This window comes from Diabrotica virgifera, chromosome 7 (genome assembly GCF_917563875.1).
Source record: "Diabrotica virgifera virgifera chromosome 7, PGI_DIABVI_V3a".
Classification (NCBI taxonomy): domain Eukaryota; kingdom Metazoa; phylum Arthropoda; class Insecta; order Coleoptera; family Chrysomelidae; genus Diabrotica; species Diabrotica virgifera.
In genome coordinates, this window is record NC_065449.1 from 68,199,029 (window position 1) to 68,221,915 (window position 22,887).

The following is a 22,887-nucleotide window of genomic DNA, read 5'->3' on the forward strand; positions in this document are numbered from 1 at the left end:
TAACACTGATGATGATTTTGTAAAAACTCGAAAAAGTTCTGTGATGTAGTCCTTAAAAGGATTTTAATAAAAATTTTTATACCTTTTTCAAAGGATTTTTCAATAATTTTTTATTAAAGGATTTTATTAAAAGAGCACGGTCTGGAATCAAGTTCTAACGACCAAGAGCGACAAAAAGATAGTGCCTTAAGTCAGAAAATAAGAAAAAGAGCTGCCCACATAAAGGGAATATTCAATTAAAAACAGTTACAGTATGACAATGATATTTAATTAATTTAATTAACGGCGATTGCTGCATGTTTTCTAAGCTACCTGGAAGTAATTTGAATTGGTTTCACTATCGTTGATTAGACAATTAAATACCGTTCTATTATAAAAACTGACACCTGCAGAAATAAGTAGGGAACTCTTAGCCTAAAAATTTTAAGTAAGTTTTAGAGAAATAAAAAATGTTAAAATTACCTGTTAAAAGTAAGGGCGGTAGGCATTTGTATGGGTGGTAGTAAAGAAGCTCGACTCTGATGAGAACTGGAAGTTAATTATTATTATACCACCACAAACAACACACACAAACAATTATATAAACATATTTGGTTCAAAAACATAAATCGTTATTTACAGTTTATTAAGACTTTATTATTAAAATGGAGACATGGAGAATGCAAACTATACTCTGAGATATTTAAAGTTATTTAAATATCTCCAAACAAAAATGCACACTTCAATAAATATGAAAGTAATCTGAATTGTAATTTTTAAAAACGATATACAATTCGAATAATTGTTTTTCCACCTACCTCTACCGAAATTATACTTTTCCTGACCTGATTGTAGGGAGCAAAGTCGTACTTTGCCTCCCTAGGGAGTAAAAGTAAAAGTGACGTCATGGTATGTCATTGATGAAATAACGGGCAGTGCCTATCTCGGCCCAAGAAACAGGTAGGTCTTTTAAAAATGTCCCAAGTCGGCGCAAAGATTAAAACTGCCCGATATAAAATATACCCAGCTCAGCCCATGAGATATTAATTGTTACAATCAAATAATTTTACATCTCAATGGAAAAAAACACATTTTTTTGCGCTTTTTTGAATGTATATTTATAAATTTATGGGGTGTATTTATACTGTTACACTTAACATGAACTTCAGCTTGTATATTTAAAATTGAATTTAAAAATATAAATAATGAAGGATGAGTTTGATTTGTTTTTGGTTCTAATTTTCTTAAAACTTCATGAACTTCAAAAATTGATTTTGGTAAAGCTGGTTGTGACTTCCGACGAGCATAATACAGATTTTTTTTTGCAGAATGTAAATCATTTGTTGTCAAATTGGTTAAATTATTGTCAGTATTTAATTCTTTTCTAATTAATTTGGAAGGTTTTTCAAATAAGTCATCTTCGGCCTTTCTTTTTATGCCATGACTTAAAACTTGTCTTTCTAATAGGTTTTCTGCTTCCGGATTATGATTATGACTATTGTTTATACTAGTTGTAATTCGATTCTTATTTTCTCCAATTGATTTGATGAATGCTTTGCAGTTATCCTTTACACATCTCCACTTTGTTTCACCTGAAGCTAATTTTCGTTTTTGTTCTTTAAATTTATAACGTTCACACACTAATAACAATTTTCCTCTGAAATTTTTAATTGAAAGATACATTAATTACACTACGAGGTGTCGACCGAATAACATGCTTTTTAAAACATAGTACAAAAACAGTGACATTAGTGTATCTTCAACTAGAAATAATTGTTTTTAACTACATGAGCAGTGGCGTAGCAGATACCCAAACAGTATATTTTCCCTAATCTATAATTCCAAGATAAATTTGTGGGCCGAGATGGGAATACACCCTAATACCTACCTGTTAATATTCGAGCCGAGCTGGGGGGTTTTTAAAATGTACCTGGGGTATCATAAAGTATTAAAGGATTATAGTGGGCCGAGATGGGAATACCCCGAAATAACTTATAGACGCCCTATACACTATTCCAGCGGTTCTCAATCTTTTTGTGTCATGTACCACCAAATACTTTTTATTATTTTTGGTACCACCTAACTGAAATACATATCTAACTAGGTGATCTAATTAACTATAATAGTGGTACTGATTTTGGCTGTTTTTGCGTTTTGTGTACCACCTCAAAAAATGAAATGTACCACCAGTGGTACATGTACCACAGATTGAGAACCGCAGCACTATTCTATTATCTATTACGTAAGTATCTATACATTTTAACGTTTACTTGTAGAACGTATTTTGTATGTTGTATTTTGCAGAATGGTAAAAAACAGTAAATTATTATTTTGATTTAACAATGTTTACATTAATAATTTGACGTATATTTGACAGTTCTACTGTACCTACTTGTTAGTTTTAGTTCTCTAATAAATTTTGTTAGTTAGTTACATAAATAAATTATTTAATAATGAAAAAATGACTTGCTATTTGAGGAAGGTGGAAAAATCATATGTATAACATGGGAGTAAAGTGCCTTTTCCTCCCTTGAATGATTACTGTCCTCCGCTACGCGTCGGGCAAAACTTCATTCTCGGGAGGAAAAGTAACACTTTCCTCCCTTGTTATACAAATAGCTATTACATGGTAGGCGTGATATTCTGTATCATATCATAATTGCACATGGGCGAGCCTTAGACTATCATATTTCATAATTTAAAGCTTAAAAACCAATTGATGATGGCAAAATACACCGTAACTGTATGATTTTCTGAGCCTGCGCGTTTTACATTAACATTTAACTATACCGGGTGTCCACTTATATTTTCCCCCGTTTTAACTGACAATAACTTCTAAACGGCTCAAGATAGAAATACGCGGTTTTTGTTGAAATATTTTATTTTAGTAAAAATTTTGTCTGAATGGATTGAATTTTTTATATAGCGTTCAAATACGAAAAAAAAATGGCGGATTTTTGAAAAAAAGTTGATTTTTTTTAATGGAACACCCAGTAAATTTTTTTGGAAATGGAAAGAAAAGTCATTCACCTATCCAGCGATATAAAGTTTTTCAAAATCGGTTGTCAAATGACTGAGCAATTAATTTTTAAAATGAGAAGTGTAACGTGGATATCACATACAGTCGGAAAAATGAAAGAATACCCATGAACGAACATATAAAACACGCTGTATTTCCTGTCACCGTATCACAAAGAAAATAGCCCAGCGCAAGTACATGTAATAATAATTATTACATGTACTTGCGCTGGCCAATTTTTTGTGTGACACGGTGACAGGAAAATACAGCGTGTTTTATATGTTCGTTCATGGGTATTCTTTCATTTTTCCTACTGTACCTAAATAACATAACTAAGCAAATTGATAATTATGTTATGTGATTTCCGCATTGCATCTCTCATTTTAAAAATTAATTGCTCAGTCATTCGACAACCGATTTTAAAAAAATTTTACCGCTGGATAGGTAAATGACCGTTTTTTCAAGTTTTTAAGTAAATGACCATTTTTTATATCGCTTTTAAATAAAAAATGGCGGATTAAAAAAAAAAGAATGTGTGTGTACATACTTTGTACGCACGTAAGAAGTTATACTTCTATTATATAATTTCAACGAAATAAATATACTTAACATATTATTTGTATTTTATTTAAATATTAAACTAACTTTCTTACCTACCACTTAAAAATTTTTATTATTAAAACGATACCAAAAATTAAAAAAAAAAAAGAATATGAATCGTCCGGGATTTGAACCCGGGACCTCTTGATCTCTGGTCCAATGCTCTACCCACCAAGCTATCACGCCCCTTGTAAGTGACGTCTCGGATACAGGGTGAGCCATGAGGAACTGTACATACTCCTATCTCGTATAGAGGCCCCTATGGGGAATAACAAATGACCATTAAAAAGTGTCTGCTCCCATTGTTTAATAATATACAGGGCGAGTTTCGCATTTTGACAGAAATTTATATTCGTCATAATTTTTGAACGGTCAGATGGATGTGTCTCTTATTTTGGTCAATCGTTACACTATTACCACCTAATCAACTGATTTATTCAAACTAAAAAAAAAATAGGTCCGGCTTTAAAAAATTTGTTCGTTTGGGTCTTAGAAAAAATTTCACCCTGTATACGCTTTTTGAAAACTCTAATATTAATTTTACAAATTAGACAAATAGGTAATTAAAATAACATATTTATTTTTTTCCCCACACGATTACTTAATTTTTTATAAAAAATCAAATTTGACTATGAATTAAAAATTTGGTAAAGTGAACCATAGATTTAAAAAAAATACCTTTTATTACAAAAATTTATTTTTTTAAACAAATATTTGATTTATGTTACTACCCAATCAAATGATTTATTCAAACTAGAAAAAAATCAGGTCCGGCTTTAAAAAATTAGTTCGTTTGGGTCTTAGAAAAAATTTCATCCTGTATACGCTTTTTGAAAACTCTAATATGAATTTTACAAATTAGACAAATAGGCAATTAAAATGGCATATTTATTTTTTCCCCACACGATTACTTAATTTTCTATTAAAAAAATCAAATTTTGTCAAAATCGCAATTTTACCATAAAAATAAAAAAATTAAACAACGTTTTTCTTAATATTCAAAGTTTCACCATTTTTTTTCTATAACACGTCTAGATCTAAAACTCCCTATATCACTTCTCTTTGGACTCTATAGTTTAACATAGACGTGATCAAATAGATAAATTTTAAATTTTTTCACTGAATTTTTGCGATTTAACTTTGCAATTCACGAAGCTGCACCTTTTATTTTTTTAAATTCATAACTTTTACGAGAAGAAGACTGAAAGTCTACAACAATTGTCATAGTCTTCACAATGGTAAGAGATATGTGCTGTAAAAATTTCAGAAAAAAAATTTAAAATGGAACGTTGTAGCGAGTTAAACCGTGATTTCATCTTTTTTTTTCCATTTTTAGGTTAAAATTCCGATTTTGACAAATTTGATTTTTTAATAAAAAATTAAGTAATCATGTTGGGAAAAAGTAAATATGCCATTTTAATTGCCTATTTGTCTAATTTGTAAAATTCATATTCGAGTTTTCAAAAAGGGTATACAGGGTGAAATTTTTTCTAAGACCCAAACGAACTAATTTTTTAAAGCCGGACCTAATTTTTTTCTAGTTTGAATAAATCAGTTGAATAGGTGGTAATAGTGTAACGATTGACAAAAATAAGAGACACATTGATCTGACCGTTCAAAAATTATGACGAATATAAATTTCTGTCAAAATGCGAAACTCGCCCTGTATATTATTGAACAAGGGGAGCAGACACTTTTTAATGGTCATTTGTTATTCCCCATAGGAGCCTCTATACGAGGTAGGAGTATGTACAGTTCCTCATGACTCACCCTGTATAATTACACATCACGGCGACAAATAGATCAAGTGAAGTATAAAAATGTTTAATAATTATTTTATTATCTTACTTCCGAGGAAGACAAATCCAAAGACACAAATATTATAATAAATAATACATTTACTAAAAACACTAATACATCCTTTTAATGACTTATTTGCGCTGAAAGCGCTGATGCATACATATCTTGAAAGATTAGCAACGAACTACATACTGTCTGTGTGCGCATGCGCCCGGGATTATAAAATTTCACTCTCGATCGTAAAGAAGTATAACAAAAAAAAAAACGTTGTGTACATTTTTTATTAAAACACCCAGTATATTTTTTTGTAACTTGAAAAAACGGTCATTTACCTATCCAGCGATATAAAATTTTTTAAAATCGGTTGTCAAATGACTGAGCAATTAATTTTTAAAATGAGAGATGCAATGTGGAAATCACATAACATAATATCAATTTGCTTAGTTATGTTATTTGGGTATGTGATATCCACGTTGCACCTCTCATTTTAAAAATTAATTACTCAGTGACTTGACAACTGATTTTAAAAAACTTTATCCGCTCCGAGCTTCGCTGGTATCGCCACCTACCTACAGGATTGCTAGTATAACTTTTACCGGAAATTTTCTGGAAAGAAAAAAGTGTTGCCTATACTCTGTGAGTTTCGCTGGTATGGCTGCTATCGCCATCTAACGGTTGACTAGTGTTCCTATTTCGGCCGGAATTTTAAAGAGGAGAGTAGAAAAGCAAATAATAGTTGTTTCAAACTTATTATTTAATTCTTATTGTGTAATATTTACGACGTAAAGAAGTATGTAATTGGATTGTAATCGATAATTAATAGTACAGAATTTATTATTCATTATGAATATTTTTCAGATTTTGTTTATCGTTTTGACGTTTATGTTGACAACTAATATTAGAAAAAAATTTATGCTGCAAAAAGTATAATAATTTAGTATAATACTTCTTAAATATTAACTTATGAATGACAGTTAACGGCATCCTACGTTCGCTATGATTGGTCGTTATCTTCACGCATTCAAATTTTGTTTCAGGATTGGATTGTAAAATTGAGACCGTCAAAATTCGAGAGTGTGCTAACTGATCCTTTAGCTCAAATTTTTCTACCGGTTTAAAATTAAAATTGTGTTTACTTACTTTTTTCTAATTGCATCAATCCATTTTTGTCGTTGAATCACCTTATGCTTAGCGACAGGAAAGTTGTAGAATACATAGTTACTATTGTAACCAGTATTTCGACACTCTTTAATACAACAACTTTCGTGAGACATTTAAAAGCTATAATATGCAGCTCTTAATGCAGAACGTCAAAAAGCAAATTTCCAGTAAAGGTTTACAAACTTGTCACTACTGGCGCTCGCGAATTTGTAATTATCCCCTCTACCTACGAGCTCACAGCGAATATCGCTGGATAGGTTAATGGCCTTTCTTTCAATTTACAAAAAAATATACTGGGTGTTCCATTAAAAAAAGTCAATAACGTTTTTTCAAAAATCCGCCATTTTTTCGTATTTGAAAGCGATATAAAAATTCAATCCATTCAGACAAAACTTTTACTAAAATAAAACATTTCAGCGAAAATCGCATATTTCTATCTTGAGCCGTTTAGAAGTTATAGGCAGTTAAAATGGGGGAAAATATAAGTGGATACCCGACATATGCTCTGTACTACAAAGCTGACCCTGTGCCATATGGTGCTTTTGACCTGGGGGGACCCCACACCTCCTCGGGGGTAAAATAAATTAATAAAAATAATACCAGGAATGAATACATATTAAACAATTTTAAGCAAATTTCATCTTATACCTCAATAAAGATGAACTAGAAATAAACAAACCAAGACACATTGAATGTTACGAGGAGCACTCCCAAATCATGATTTATAAAGTTGTAAATCATATGTAACATCGTAAATAGTTGTAAAAGTTGTAAATCATTGTAACATTCAACGTGTCTTGGTTTGTTTATTTCTAGTGCATCTTTATTGTGATTTTAGTAGATATCTTTCGATTTGAATAAATACCCCAATTGTCACTTGTCAATTGTCTTTTGCGGAACATATGCCTTTAATTTTAAAACGACAACAGCACGTGTTTTCTTTTATAACATTATTAATAATAGTTAAATTATTTCCTTATATTAAATTTTTCTGAACCAAATTTACTTGTCCCCTCTATGAATACGAAATCTTTGTTTAGATTATTTTGAACTATGTAATTGATAATTTTTATAACAAATACAGTAAATCAAAATTCTAGTAATTAAAAATAATTGAAGATTAAAACTTTTCAAAAGATTAAAACAATTGCCCAAAAAATCCTCAACAAGATTCCTTTTCTCATCTACAAACCTTTTACACAAACAAAACAAAAACAGCTGATTACAATTTACAAACAATATTTTTGGACGAAAACACAATTCACATACTTACAACACCAAAATTACAATGTGAAATTACCATTTATTTACATATTTGCAGTACCAATCATCGACATTAAGAATATTGGGAATAATCATTTTGTTATTACGGAATGGCACACGTACGTATGGTCAAAAATTCGTTAAACATTTAACTCTATACATCGAAAACAGGTATGAACTTTTTACAGGTTTTTTAGTAGGCACCGACAAAAAAAGGTAGTGGCTATAAGTACCGTACGTAAAAGATATAAAATTAAAAGTTACTAACATTATTTAAAAAGATAGTAAAACTACGGGGTGTATGCATTACATGTTATTCTTTCTAGGAAAAAACGAATATACGTCGAATAAAACGAATCTCATAATAGCAGATCGATGATGGTGATCTAAAACCGATGAAGGAATTGGAGCTGGAATATACCGAGTGAAACCAATAGTCCGTTCACTCAAGCTAAAATATTGCAAAACTTCTAAATTTTAAAGAACCGCTTGGATTGGCATGATATTTGGCATACATATAGCTAAAATGTCAAAGAAATAAAGTGGTATTGTGCCGATGTGTGCTTTTATCCTGGGGGTTATTATCATCCCTTCTCGGGGGTGAAAAAAGAATGTTCAGGATAAGTCCGCAAATGGATAAATTGTTTAATTCTAAACAATTTTTGTTCTGTAGTTTCTGAGTTTTTTCACTAAGTCAATACGTTTCAAGTTATGGCGCATCCGCATTGGTAAATTTTTCGTGCGTATTGGACGCGGTATTTTTTATATTTTTTCCCCATCTAAAAAGTGCACAACGTCCCTAAAGGGCTTTTCACTTCAAAAATTTATTTCGCCGAAGCGATGACGGTCGCTAATTCAATACTTTTTCTCCATCCAAAAAGTGCACAACGTCCCTAAAGAAATTTTCACTTCAAAAATTTATTTCGTTGAAGCGATGACGGTCGCTAATTCAATACTATTTCCCCATCTAAAAAGTGCACAACGTCCTTAAAGAAGAGTTTAGTTCAAAAATGTATTTCGTCTAAGCAATGACGGTCGCGATGACTCTCGCTAATTCAATACTTTTTACCCATCTAAAAAGGACACAACGTCCCTAAAAAAGTTTTCACTTCAAAAATTTATTTCGTCGAACCAATGACGGTCGCTAATTTAATATTTTTTCCCCATCTAAAAAGTGCACAACGTCCCTAAAGAACTTTTCACTTCAAAAATTTATTTCGCCGAAGCGATGACGGTCACTAATTCAATACTTTTTCCCCATCTACAAAGTGCACAACGACCTTAAAGAAGTGTTCACTTCAAAAATGTATTTCGTTGAAGCAATGACGGTCGCGATGACGGTCGCTAATTCAATACTTTTTCCCCATCTAAAAAGTGCTCAACGTCCCTAAAGAAGGTTTCACTTTAATAATATTATTATTATTATACGTACATTATAATAATATACGTACAAAATTTATTTCGTCGAAGCGATGACGGTCGCAAAATCAATCTTTTTTCCCCATTCCAAAAATAGATTTTACATTTATTTTAAATTTAAATACTTTTATACAATTTATGGATACATACACATAACATAGATACGTACAAAATTTATTTCGCCGAAGCGATGACGGTCGCGATGATGGTCGCGAAATCAATATTTTTTCCTCATCCTAAAATAGGCTTTACATTTATTTTAAATTTAAATACCTCTGCACAATTTATATATACATACACATAATCATTATATATAATAAAACTAAGTTGATAAAATGTGTGTGCCGATAAAACTTAAAAAGGATTCCCGATACGATAAAGGGACTTATATAGTGCAATAGCCCTTTATCCCCCCTCGAACAAGTAAGTTCCCGTTTTAACTTAAAGGGCGTATTTTTAAAGATATAAGGGCTTTTCCTAGCAAGCTTGGCTAGCCCTAGACCTGGCTCCTCCACCAAATTTTTAAATATTCCCAATTTCGCCCCTTCGCCAAACTTTTAAATATTCCGGTATTAACATCATTATCATCATTATATACAGGGTGTCCCAAAAGTAGTGGAACGGTCGAATATTTCGCGAACTAAACATCGGATCGAAAAACTGAAAAAGACGTGTTCAATCATTTTCAAAAATCTATCCAATGACACCAAACACCAACCCCCACTACACACCCTGGAGGTGAGGTGGAGGGTAACTTTAAAATCTCAAATGGAAACCCCTAGTTTTTCTTGCAGATTTGGATTCGTTACGTAAAATTAAGCAACGTTTATTCAAGACATTTTTTCGAACTGTGGATAGATGGCGCTATAATTGAGAAAAACGATTTATCCTGATACCATAGGTAAATTATAGAAACGGTCTAATATCTCGAGAAATACACTTTCAAATGAGAAACCAAAAAACAGGTTTTTAATACTTTTTGAAAAACTATCGAATAACACTAAACATGACCCTCCAACCCACCCCCTGGAGGTGGGGTGGGGGGTAACTTTAAAATCTTAAATAGCAACCCCCACTTTCTATTACAGATTCGGATTCGTCATGAAAAATTAAGCAACATTTATTCGAAACATTTTTTAGAATTGTTGATAGATGGCGCTTTAATTGGAAAAATACGATTTATTAGCGCCATCTATCAGCAATTTTAAAAAATGTTTCGAATAAATGTTACTTAATTTTTCATGATGAATTCGAATCTGCAATAAAAAGTGGGGGTTATTATTTAAGATTTTAAATTTACCCCCCACCCCGTCTCCAGGGGGTGGGTTGGAGGGTAATTTTTGGTGTGTATCGATAGGTTTTCGAAAAATATTAAAAACCTGTTTTTTGGTTTCTCATTTGGAAGTGTACTTCTCGAGATATTAGACCGTTCCTATAATTTACCTATGGTATCAGGATAAAGTGTTTTTCCCAATTATAGCGCGACCTATCCACAGTTCGAAAAAATGTCTTGAATAAAAGTTGCTTACTTTTACGTAACGAATCCAAATCTGTAAGAAAAACTAGGGGTTTCCATTTGAGATTTTAAATTTACCCCCACCCCACCTTCAGGGGGTGTAGTGGGGGTTGGTGTATGATGTCATTGGATAGATTTTTGAAAATGATTGAACACATATTTTTCAGTTTTTCGATCCGATGTTTAGTTCGCGAAATATTCGACCGTTCCACTACTTTTGGGACACCCTATATAATAAATATATATATTTTGGAGTTGAAGCGAGATAAGTTTAGTTATTCAAATTATTAATTATTAATTCTGAAAATATTTAAAAATTTAAGTTTTCAAAGTTCGCGCCTTTACTACTTATGCTATAGCTGCAGAACTTATTGTTACGGCGGACGATAATGTCGAGTACATTCTAGAATGTGTAAAAGAAAATACTCTCGAACTTTTCCGAATATGCTAGAGCCTAGCTCTCTGAATATATAAGGGCCCGGTATCACCCGCCAGAGTTAGTTCGATTTGAAAAGCGATTGCGAAAGGAACTGAAAGAAGTTATCTGTGAGCATTTATTTTGAAGTATCACGTGTCAGTATTTCTAATAGTGTGTTTAATTAATTCTCGATTTTGAAGCCGAGAAGAAAAAAGTCGTCTGTGAGCCTTTATTGTGAAATATCAAATGTAAGTATTTTTAACCGACTTCAGAAAAAGGGAACGCAAACCAGCTGTGCAGCATCTAGCAGTACATTTGGAGAATGGACAAAGAGTTTACTTCACAAGAGACTCGGCTAGAAAAATTGCAAGCGAACCATCTGAGAACACAACATTAACAGCTTTTTTCCAACTGTGCCAAACGGATTCATTCGCAAAGACATTACTGTATGTTGACGTCCCTATTTATTATACGTGGGACAAAACAAGGAAAATTTTTCAACGACGAAAACAAGGAATGCCAGAGGAGGGTCATCCAGAAATCATGAAAGCTGACACAATAGGTCGAGTATACACTGTACATCCAAACAATGCCGAATGTTTCTATCTCCGGATGTTGTTACACGAAATACGGGGACCAACAAGTTTCACAGATCTCAGGACTATTAACGGCTACCTATGCCAGACGTACAGAGAAGCATGTCAACGCTTAGGATTATTGGAAAACGATAACCACTGGGAATTAACACTACAAGAAGCTACACTCATAGCTTCAGCTGAACAACTTCGAGAGTTATTCGCCATAATTCTAACAACATGTAACCCATCGAACCCAAAACAACTATGGGACGCTTTCAAGAGGAGTATGAGTGATGATATATTGTACCAAATCCGACAAACTAATCCAGAACTGACTATAGAATTCAATGATGACATCTTCAATGAAACACTCATTCGCTTAGAAGATAAATGTTTAGCAATAAATAACCAGGCTTTAGTAGAACTTGGAATGCCAGCACCACAAAGAAATGCTTTCAGTGTGTTAAACTACGAAATTACAAAGGAAAAAAGCTACAACGTCAATGAACTGCTTGAATACATTGCTCACAACAAACCACTCCTCAATGACAATCAAAAAAAAGTTTACGACGTTATAATGGACCGGATAATTAACAACACTGGTGGAATTATTTACTTGGACGCACCAGGAGGCACCGGTAAAACGTTTCTACTAAATCTAATACTGGCAGAAATACGTGTTAAAAAACACATCGCACTGGCACTAGCATCATCCGGCATTGCAGCCACACTTATGGAAGGAGGACGAACTGCCCATTCTGCTTTACAACTACCGTTGAATATAGCAGAACAACAATTCCCGGTATGTAAAATCTCAGGAAAATCTGGACGGGGTCAATGTCTAAAACAAGCTAAAGTTATCTTATGGGATGAATGCACCATGGCCCATAAAAAATCACTTGAAGCAATGGACAGAACATTACAAGAATTGCGAAAAAACTCTGAAATAATGGGAGGAGCTCTACTCATACTGTCGGGAGATTTTCGACAAACACTTCCAGTTATTCCCAAGTCAACACCAGCAGACGAAATCAATGCATGCTTAAAAAAGTCACATCTCTGGTCACAAGTACAAATACTGCAATTAACAAAAAACATGAGAGTTGAATTATCAAAAGATGAAACAACAGCACATTTTGCTAAAATACTTTTACAAATAGGTGAAGACACATATCCTACTAACCAAACGACCGGCCTCATTGAACTCAATAGTGATTTCTGTAACATAGCCACTACTGAAAACGATCTAATCGACAAAATTTATCCAAATTTTGTTCAGAACTATACCAACGTAGAGTGGTTATTTCAAAGAGCAATTTTGGCTACTAAAAATAATGTTGTTGACGATATAAATTTTAATATTCTAAAGAAAATACCTGGTGAAGAGAGAATATATAAATCGATGGACACGATGGTATCCAGCGAGGAAAGTGTCAACTTCCCCACAGAATTTCTGAACTCTTTACAAGTACCAGGAATGCCATTACACTGCCTTCGTCTGAAAATTGGATCTCCAATCATACTACTGAGAAATCTCAGCTCTCCAAAACTATGTAATGGAACGAGGATGATCGTAAAACAGCTATCGAATAATATTATTGAAGCTGAACTTATTTCTGGAAAGAACAAAAGACAAACAGTATTTATACCTAGAATACCACTGATCTCTTCTGAATTGCCATTTCAATTTAAAAGATTGCAATTTCCAATTAAATTAGCTTTTAGTTTTACAATTAACAAAGCGCAAGGACAAACTTTAAAATATTGTGGCATTAACCTCAAAGAACCCTGCTTCTCTCACGGTCAGCTATATGTAGCTTGCTCAAGGGTAGGAAATCCGAAAAATCTATATATATATATATATATATATATATATATATATATATATATATATATATATATATATATATATATATGTCTTCATATCAAGGCGAGATCCGTTTGTATCATAAGCTATACAAGATGAGATCCGTTTTGCAAGGCGAGATCCGATTTTGGATCTCACCTTGTATTCACGTGTATATAGTGACATCTCGATGTAACAATGGTTAGGGTACAAGGAAATCGATTTTTGCCTGGACCTCATTTTGCACCCCTTTTGGTGAATTTTATATTGCAGTGGTTCCACTAAATCCGCTGTAGAGGGCAGCGCGCGCGATCCGTTGTGTATATGGTAAATATATATTTTGCAGACAACCCGAGATCCGGTAAATTTGGAAACATCGCAAATGAATTTCACGGTCAGCTCTCTCACTCGGCTTATGTCTAGCTTGAATAAGAATGTTTACATTATTTAAGGGCTCTGTCCAGAAAGGCGATTGTCAAATATCTCGAGATCTAGACGGCATATCGAAAAAACTTTGGAATGCTTTTTGAATGGTTTTTCAAAATCTATATACTTATGCAATAGCAGGGTTCTTATTCTGCCTGCGAAAGCGGTGGGTGTAGCAACTTTGAAATTTCAACTGAAACACTTTATTTTTAATTAAATAGTTGAAATTTAGAATTAAAAATACACAACTTTTGTTTGGATCGATAATAGCTTCTTTAATCCAGTCGGAAGAGCTTCAAAATCGTCGTTTTGATGACATTTTTAGGGTTTAGGGGTACCTCAGGTAGTTAGCTTAAAACGTAAGAAATAAATTTGAATAGTTAATGTTTATTGATAAACAAAGCTCCAATTCTATTTTACTTCAACTCATTTTAAGGCTATTTCAATAAACTAATCAGTTCTTTTTTCAGTTTTTTGGTAAAACATTGTAACTTATAGACGAAAATCCTTAAAATCGGCTATTTTTCATTTAAATTGTCAATAAATAATTAAATTGAGAAAAAATTAGTCAGATTTACATAAATTTTGTTATTCCGTCCATATAGAAACTAAAACAATTGTTACGTAGTTACACTGAGTGTCATAAAAACCGTGTATTTTTACTCATTTCTTTGAGCTATTTCACGTAATATCGAGATATAAGTTGTATTTTTTACATAAGTTATATTAACGTTAAACTGACTTAATTTATAGTTTTATAAGCAACAATTAAGTATAGCGAAATTTATAAAACCTTGTTTAAATTGTTTTACATGCTCTATAATGCGGTTATCTTAAATTTTGTTTTGAATGTTTTTCTTCTTACTGGTAGACAAAAAATGGCAAAATGTGCATTTTTGACATCAAATTGTTGATAACCAACATAGTTACTACTCAAAATATTAAAAAAACTAACCGTCGGTATAACAGGTTGCCTGGAAACCAGATACAGAACAGTACCATAAATGTTTTAGACTTTTTAGCACTTTCTTTAAGTGAAATTTAAAATCATTTACCACCCATGTACACTCATTACGGAATCTGTTACAAGAATTTCAGCGATTTCAGCCATTTTTTCAAAATTTATTTGGATTTTCTCTAGTAATCCTTCCAAAAGACAATACATAAATGGTGAATACCTTTTACACCAACTTCAGGGAGGGTAATTTATACAGGTACATACCTGGAATTATTATATGGACCGTTCACTCTTGTTAGAGTATAGTTCGCTCAAATATGAGCTCTTTTAATCCATTTCACGCGGTAAATTAGTCCGCTTTTCCTTTAGGTCTTAGTTCATAGGTTGTGATGTTTTTTTGCCCTCTCTACTATCTTCTTCCACTCTCTCCGGTCCTGAATCTTTTCTCTCCAGTTTGCAATTTCCATCTTTGATATGTCGTCTAGCAGTTGATCTTCCCATCTAATTTTTGGTCTTCCTCTTGGTCTATTTTTTACTGGTTTCCAGTTCATTATCTTCCTGATCAGTTCTTCTACCCCTCTTCTTTGTGTGTGCCCAAACCATCTGAGGCTTTGTGCTTTAATGAATTTTACTATATCTTCTCCTTTATTTATATTTATTATTTCATGGTTCATCAGCTTTCAATATCCCCCTGTTTCTGTCTTTACTGGTCCATGTATCCTTATAATTTTTCTCTCAATTATTTTTAACTTTTCTTCGTCTTTTTTCGTAAGGCACATTACTTCTGCTCCATAGGCTATCACTGATCTGATTGCTGTTGTGTATATTTTTGATTTTGTTTTTTTTGCTCAGGTTTTTGTCCTTGAGTAGTTGGTGATATTTCCAATATACTCTATTACCTGCTTTAATTCTGTCGTTTATCTCTATACTCCTTCCGTTTTTGCCGTCCACCATCACCCCCAGGTATTTGAAGCAATCTACTCTCTGGAATGTATTTTCACCTATCTTTATTTCTGCTATTCTGTTTACATTGTCTCGTGTGCTTATAAGATATTTTGTTTTATTCTGATTGATTATTAGTCCTCTCGTCTTTGCTTCTCTTACCAGGGTTAAAAGTGCCTCTTCTAGTCTTTTTTTATCTCGTGCTACCAGTCCCAGTTCATCTGCATATCCTATGATCTGTGTTGAGCTTTGAATAATTGCCTTTTTCAGCCCTGTGTCCCCAATTACTCCTTCTAGAGCGATATTAAATAGTGTCGTTTGTCGTTGACAGACTGGCTCCTTGTGTTACTTCAAGTTATATTTTGATGTCATTTGTATCGCCCTCATTTGTTTTAACTTTTGCTGTTGAGTCTTTTATTGTCATTCTAGTTAGTCTTATTAATTTTGCCGGTATCTCCATTTTTTTCATTTCTATTAATAATTGTTGTCTGTATATGCTGTTGAAGGCCTGTTGGAAGTCGATGAATAGTATGTGTAATTCTATGTCATGTTCATAGCTTTTTTCAATTGTTTGTGTCAGTACGTGTATTGCATCTATTGTTGATCTTCCTTTGATCTATTGTTCTAAAACCCTGTTGATATTGTCCTATAATTTTTTCTGTGTATTGATTTAGTCGGTTTCTTATAATTGTGGTCAATATCTTATACGTTGTATTTAGTAGCATAATTGGTCTGTAGTTGCAGCACTTAGTTGGATCTCCTTTCTTAAAGATTGGTGCGATGTGTCCGTTTTTCCATTCTATGGGCATGCTTTCGTCCTTCCAAATTGTAACCATTAACTTGTGCATTCGCTTCGTGAGCTCCTCTCCGCCGTTGATGATCAGTTCGTTGTTGATTTCATCTGGCCCTGGCGTTTTGTTTACTTTTAGTTGTTTTAATACCTCCATGAATTCCTAATAAGTAGGTGCGACTTCCTCTTCATCTCTGTTATCTCTTATATCCTCATCCTCTGAATATGCCTTATTGTCGTTTTTGTATAGGTCCGTGAAATGTTTTTCCCAATTTTTTTTGTTTATTTTTGTGACAGATTTTTTGGTACTGTGTTGTTGTTTTATCTATTCGAACAATTTCTTGTTGTCTTTATTATTCGTTTCTAATTCTTGCATTTGTTCAGAGATCCATGTGTTCTTCTTTCTTCTATAGAGTTTCAATGCTTCTTGTTTTTCTTTTCTATATTGGTCCAGTTGTTCCTGTTCGGCACTTTGTAGCCATTTGTTTCTTGCGAGATGCTTCAGTTGACTTTTTTGGTGACATTCCTCATCAAACCATTCTTTCGATTCTTTGTTTTTTTTGGAATCCTATTATTTGTTCTGCTGTCTCTATTATGCTGTTCTTTATGTTTTTCCATTCTCCTTCTATTTCTATGTGCTCGTACTGACCCAATTTCTGTTCCAGTTGTTCTGTATATTGTTGCTTTGTTTCTTGCGTTTTCAGATTGGCTATATTCCATTTCCTCCTTTTTCCTTCCTTATGATTATTTGCTTTGATTATTTTCATCTTAAGTTTTGCTATCAACAATATGTGGTCAGTGCCTCCATTTGCCCCTCTATATGACCTTACGTCTTGTACTATTTCTGTCCACTTTTTCGAAATTATAGTATGATTTATTTGGTTTCCATCCATTCTTCCTGGTATCATCCATGTTATTTTGTTTTCTTTTTTATGTTTATGCCCAGTACTAACTATATATGTATTTGTTGCTGCTGCTAGGTTGCAGATTTCTCCTCCATTATCATTCGTAGTTTCATGAATGGTTTCTTTGCCAGCTACATTACGATTATAGTCCTCCTTTCCGATCTTTGCATTGAAATCACCCACTATTATTAATATGTCATTCCTCGGAATATTTTCACAGGTTTCTTCCAGGATGTCTTAGAATTCTGTTTTATCTTCTTGGTTTGCTTCTTCGGTGGGTGCATAGCAATTGACTATCGAGATGTGGGCTTGTTTATTTTCTTATGAAGATATCCTTTCATTAACTGCTTTGAATTGTATCAGTTTTTTCCTCATTTTTTTGTTCACCATAAATGCCGTACCATTCGTTCCCTGTTTGTTTTCTCCCGAATAATACATGCTAAAGTTTTTCTTCTCAATTTTTCCTTCTTTCTTCCATCGTATTTCCTGTACGGCTAGGATTTCTAGTTGGTATTTTTTCATTTCAAGAGCTATTTATTGCATCTTACCTGCTGCCAGCATGGTTCTAATATTCCAAGAGCCCATTCTAATGGGTTTTGTTCTTTTCTTCTTATTGAGATTCTTTCTTTATTTTGTGTGCGTTATTTTGTTTTCGTTAACCGTTTGCATTTCCGAGTCTTTTTTTGCCATGTCAATATCATATTTCAGCCGCTGTTCTTCGTTTATTAGTTTTTTGAATTTTCTATCAGCTGTTCTCTCTCTTCGTCCCATATCTAGATTTTGACATTCACTATTAATTTCTTGTAGCCGATTTTCGTTTGCTTACCTTTGCTTCTTTCGTCCTTTGCTATTTTAGTTATTTCCTTTTGTATTTCTTTTTCTTTCGATCTCCAATCGTTGTTTATATAGATACGATCTTTATGCTGTTTTAGTTTACGTTTCTTGTTTAGGATTTCCATTTTATCCGTGAGGGCTTCTGTTTCTATTGCGCATACTGTTTCTCCTATTTTTTTTGCACTTCTTAGTTTTATTTGTATTTGCAACTCTTGGGCTCTGAAATTTTCCATTTCTTCTTTTAATTTCTTATAATCATTTGTTTCTACTTTCAACCCAGTTACGATAAAGCTTTTCTTTTTGCTAAATTTCTCCAGTTGCTCCATTCATTCATGTAGCTGTTTTACTTCTTTTTTTAGTTTTTGTTTCTCTGCTTTTACACCCATTAACTCTTTATTGGTTTGTTGTTATTCTTTCCTTATTGGTTTTATTTCCTGAAGTATTTCATCGTTTTTATTCATTAGCTCTTTCATTATTGTAATCATAATATTTTCCATGTCTTCCTTGTTTTCGTTGCCTGCTTTGCTTGGTGACCGTTTTTTAATTTTACTTCTATTAAAACAATCATCCAAGTTTTCTCTTTTGCGTTTCGTTTCATCATCGGTTTCACTTCCTGTGACATTTTTTCCATTTTCCAGGAGTGTAGCGCTAAATACCTGGAATACCGATATTAGATTATCAACAATACTTAAAAAATGAAAGTTACCAATTCACCGGTAGTTAATGCGTTATTTAAAAATTATCTGCGCACCAGAGTTGCCAGTTGGTCTGTAATTAGGATGGGGATTAAAATAGATACGAATTCACCGGGACCCGGAAATATGCACACCCTGATATTCTAGTTGCGTAAGCTCGTCCGATTGGCGCATGACGTTAACAACAGAGTAAAGCATAGTCCCGTCTATGCGTTCGTAATACGAACGCGAATGAAATTTGAGAATAGTACAAATGAATGAATTATGACTAAAAGAAACTAAGTGATTTTTATAGTTTAGAGGAAAATTATTAAACTATTTACTTTTATTTAAATTGATTTTCAGTTATTTGTAAAGTTCCCAGTTTCTTGATTATATTATATTTCTACTAAAATTATTATATTTCGTTAGTTGGCAAAAATTGATTAGTGGCCTACACATTAGTAAATATAATTTTTACCAAGGGGAAGAAAAGCCCCAAAATAAAACCATAAATTTAATGGATTGATAAAAAAACAAAATTTTTTACTTTTTAAATAATGTATTTCATCAGATTTAAGTAAGAGGCTTGGAAAAGACAAAAATAAGTTTTACAGTTTTCATGCCATGCACTTTATTTAAATTTTGTGCATGTGAAATAGACGTACATACAGCAACTATGTAGCAGTTTTCATAATTTTTCTTTTACGCAATGTCAGGTTGTTAAGAGACTTGTTTAATTCTTTAATTCGGAAGTACATCCGAGACCTAAAAAATAACTTGTTCGCTTTGTTAGAACAGTCTACAGTTACACTTTTGGACATAAGGTTTTCTAAATAATTTTTAGTTACCAAAATGGAATCACCATTTATGTGGAAGGAAAAATTGTCTCCAGTTACTTAATATATGACAAGAGAGTGTCTGATGGTTTACATAGACCACACTTACTCAAATGATCAACCCACGTGTACGTTGAAACATCTTCGGATTGAATACTGGAGTCCTTCAATTTATGGCAGATATAACCAGCCAAATTCTCCAAACCATCATACTCGAGGTCACTAATGTTTTTTCATTCTGACTCTCATTGAGAACTTGAAAATCCACAACTGTTTCGTTGTTAGAATCTAGCCTTTGGATCAATTGTCCAGAAATTGGTAAATCTGGGATGTCGTCTGTTTAAACGTTCGAAAATTCGTTCCGTTGTCTCTCCTACCCGTATATAACTTTTATAAAATAAAATAAAGCTTTTTGTTAACACTTTAAAAAAATTTTAATGGGTTTTCCCCGAAAAGAGCTTCATTTTTTGGTACTATGTATCACATTAAAATATTTGATTTGGAATTTGAAGGATAAGATCGTCTTTTTTATGAGCTACAAATTTACTTTTACTGGTTCTATAGACTAAGAATATACCATTTTTTCGTTTTTTTTTATATGCTACATTTTTTCCAAGAATTAGACCTACTACTAAATTAACCTAGTACCTAAGTTAAAAAAACTCTATAGAACAAAAGTTGCTTAAACTTAGTCAGATCTGTTTCCGGACTTATTTTAAACGTATATTTTTTCACCCAAGTAAAAGCAATCAACGGCACAAATTCAACTTTGAAGTGGGGGATGGGTAGAATCTAAATCCAAATTTTCATGCAATTAGGAGTTGACCCTGAAAATTATGCGTGTTTCTTTTTATCTTTTGAATCATTTTACTTAAAATCATTTTTTAACTATCAAATAATAATTACATATTGAGTTATTTTATTTTTTAAACTTTAATAATATTTATAAAAAATTTTACTTTCTTGTAATGTATTTTTAAAACAAGCAATCATTTAAATAATTATTTTGTAACAATTTGTATTATTTAAGAATATAATAATTACATTTTGGTTTCGTAGTAAGTGTTTTTTAAGAATATTAATGTATAGTTTTAAAATATTGTATTGCAAATAATTATCATTATTAAATGGTTATTATTTGTCAAGTATTCTTTTCCTTTTTTTACACCCTTATGTATGTAATAAAACTAAGGGACTTTCTGAAAGGTCAATCGTAGACTTTAAAGACACAAAAGAAGCGATACTTAAAAGTTACGCCCATTATATATCTTTATATCGTGGGAAATATACAATACAACACGAGCTCCAACCGCTCGACTAATACTCTTTAGAGCTGGCATCAGTGTGTGATCTCGCGTTGAACGGTAAATATCTAAAATTTCGTATATAAGTCCTCCCCCTTACTTTTCAGCGACGGATCTCGTTTCGCTGTAAATTTATCAGAAAAATTTAAGTACAAAAATCTTTTCCCCTCTAAGTGTGCCATGATTAATATGTTAATTATAAAGATACTTATGAACAATATACTCCAATAATTAGTTTCCTATTGGTGGATCTCGGGTTGTCCTCGATTTAGTCGGATCTCGCCTTGATATGAAGACGTATATATATATATATATATATACTCCAGACAATAAAATGAAAAACGTTGTTTATAAGCAAATAGTGTAAAAAATGAGCGAATGTTTTCAATAAATTTTTTTACTATTACGTCATAGTTTATTTTTTTATTGCAACTACCGCGTAATCTCATATCAACTCCCGGGCGAAGCCGGGTATTATAGCTAGTATAGCATAAGCGATGACGGTCGCAATGACGGTCACGATGACGGTCGCGGATTCAACGCTTTTTCCCCTATCCAAATATCGTACAACGTCCCTAAAGATGACGGTCGCGAATTCAATGCTTTTCCCCTATCCAAAAATCGCACAATGTCCCTAAAGAAGTTTTCACTTCAAAAAGTGATAATAATGGTGTATGTATGAAGTCTGCAGAACCAGAAGAAACATAAATTGTAGCTAATGAAAAATAGGTTCTTATTCGTCAAATTGCAAATCTAATATTTAAACGTGAAATAACCAAAAAATGAAGAATTTTTCGGGGAAAACTCATTACAATTTTTTTTACAAGTGTTTAAAAATCGTGAAAATTATCCCGTAATTAGAATCACAAATGAAATTACCTTCCCTTCACAAGTTACTTTCCCGCTTCACAAGTTACTTAACTTATGTGTTGTTTACATTATGATCTGTCAGTTTCATCGGTTCAAAGTGCATATCTTTGAAAGGGCTGTAGTGAAAACGGCTTGAACGAGTCACTAATCAAGTGTTTATGCAAATTTTGAACAGCCATACCTTAAGAGGAAACAGTAGCGATCAACAGGTAGCGAAAACGCGTTCCAAGATTGCGGCTGTAATTTTGACTATTTTTTTTGGCGAGATATTTGGCACACGTATTCGTAATATAATAAAGAATGGCGGTACAGAGCCCAATTTGAAAAATATATTAATATGTGGAAATTACTCTGTAATTAAATACAATATTAAAAAAACGAGCCTGTACCGCCATTAAGAAGAACAAAAAAATAAACTTTCTTCAAATAAAATTTTTTATCCGATGCCTAGATTTTGTGTCATTTTGGAACTACTAATGAAATAAAAAATTTTAGTAGTTCCAAAATGACACAAAATCTAGGCATCGGATAAAAAAGTTTATTTGAAGAAAGTGTATTTTTTTGTTCTTCTTAATGGCGGTACAGACTCGTTTTTTTTAATATTGCATTTAATTTCAAAGTAATTTCCACATATTAATATATTTTTCAAATCGGGCTCTGTACCGCCATTGTTTATTATATTACGAATACGTGTGCCAAATATCCCGAAAAAATATTCAAAATTACAGCCGCAATCTTGGAACGCG

General features: G+C 32.6%; 1 protein-coding gene across 3 annotated transcripts in view; it reads right to left on the reverse strand.

The window, feature by feature from the left end:
* The window catches only part of LOC114325202 (mitogen-activated protein kinase kinase kinase 15), a 166,081-nt gene that overhangs the window by 46,014 nt on the left and 97,180 nt on the right, over positions 1–22,887 (reverse strand). For 2 of the 3 annotated variants that reach the window (XM_050656825.1, XM_050656824.1), the window contains one exon: positions 463–528. The exons of the other annotated variant lie outside the window; for it this stretch is intronic. In XM_050656825.1, coding sequence (XP_050512782.1) covers positions 463–528 — 66 coding nt within the window. The remainder of the gene's footprint in view (positions 1–462; positions 529–22,887) is intronic. 3 annotated transcript variants of the gene reach the window in all.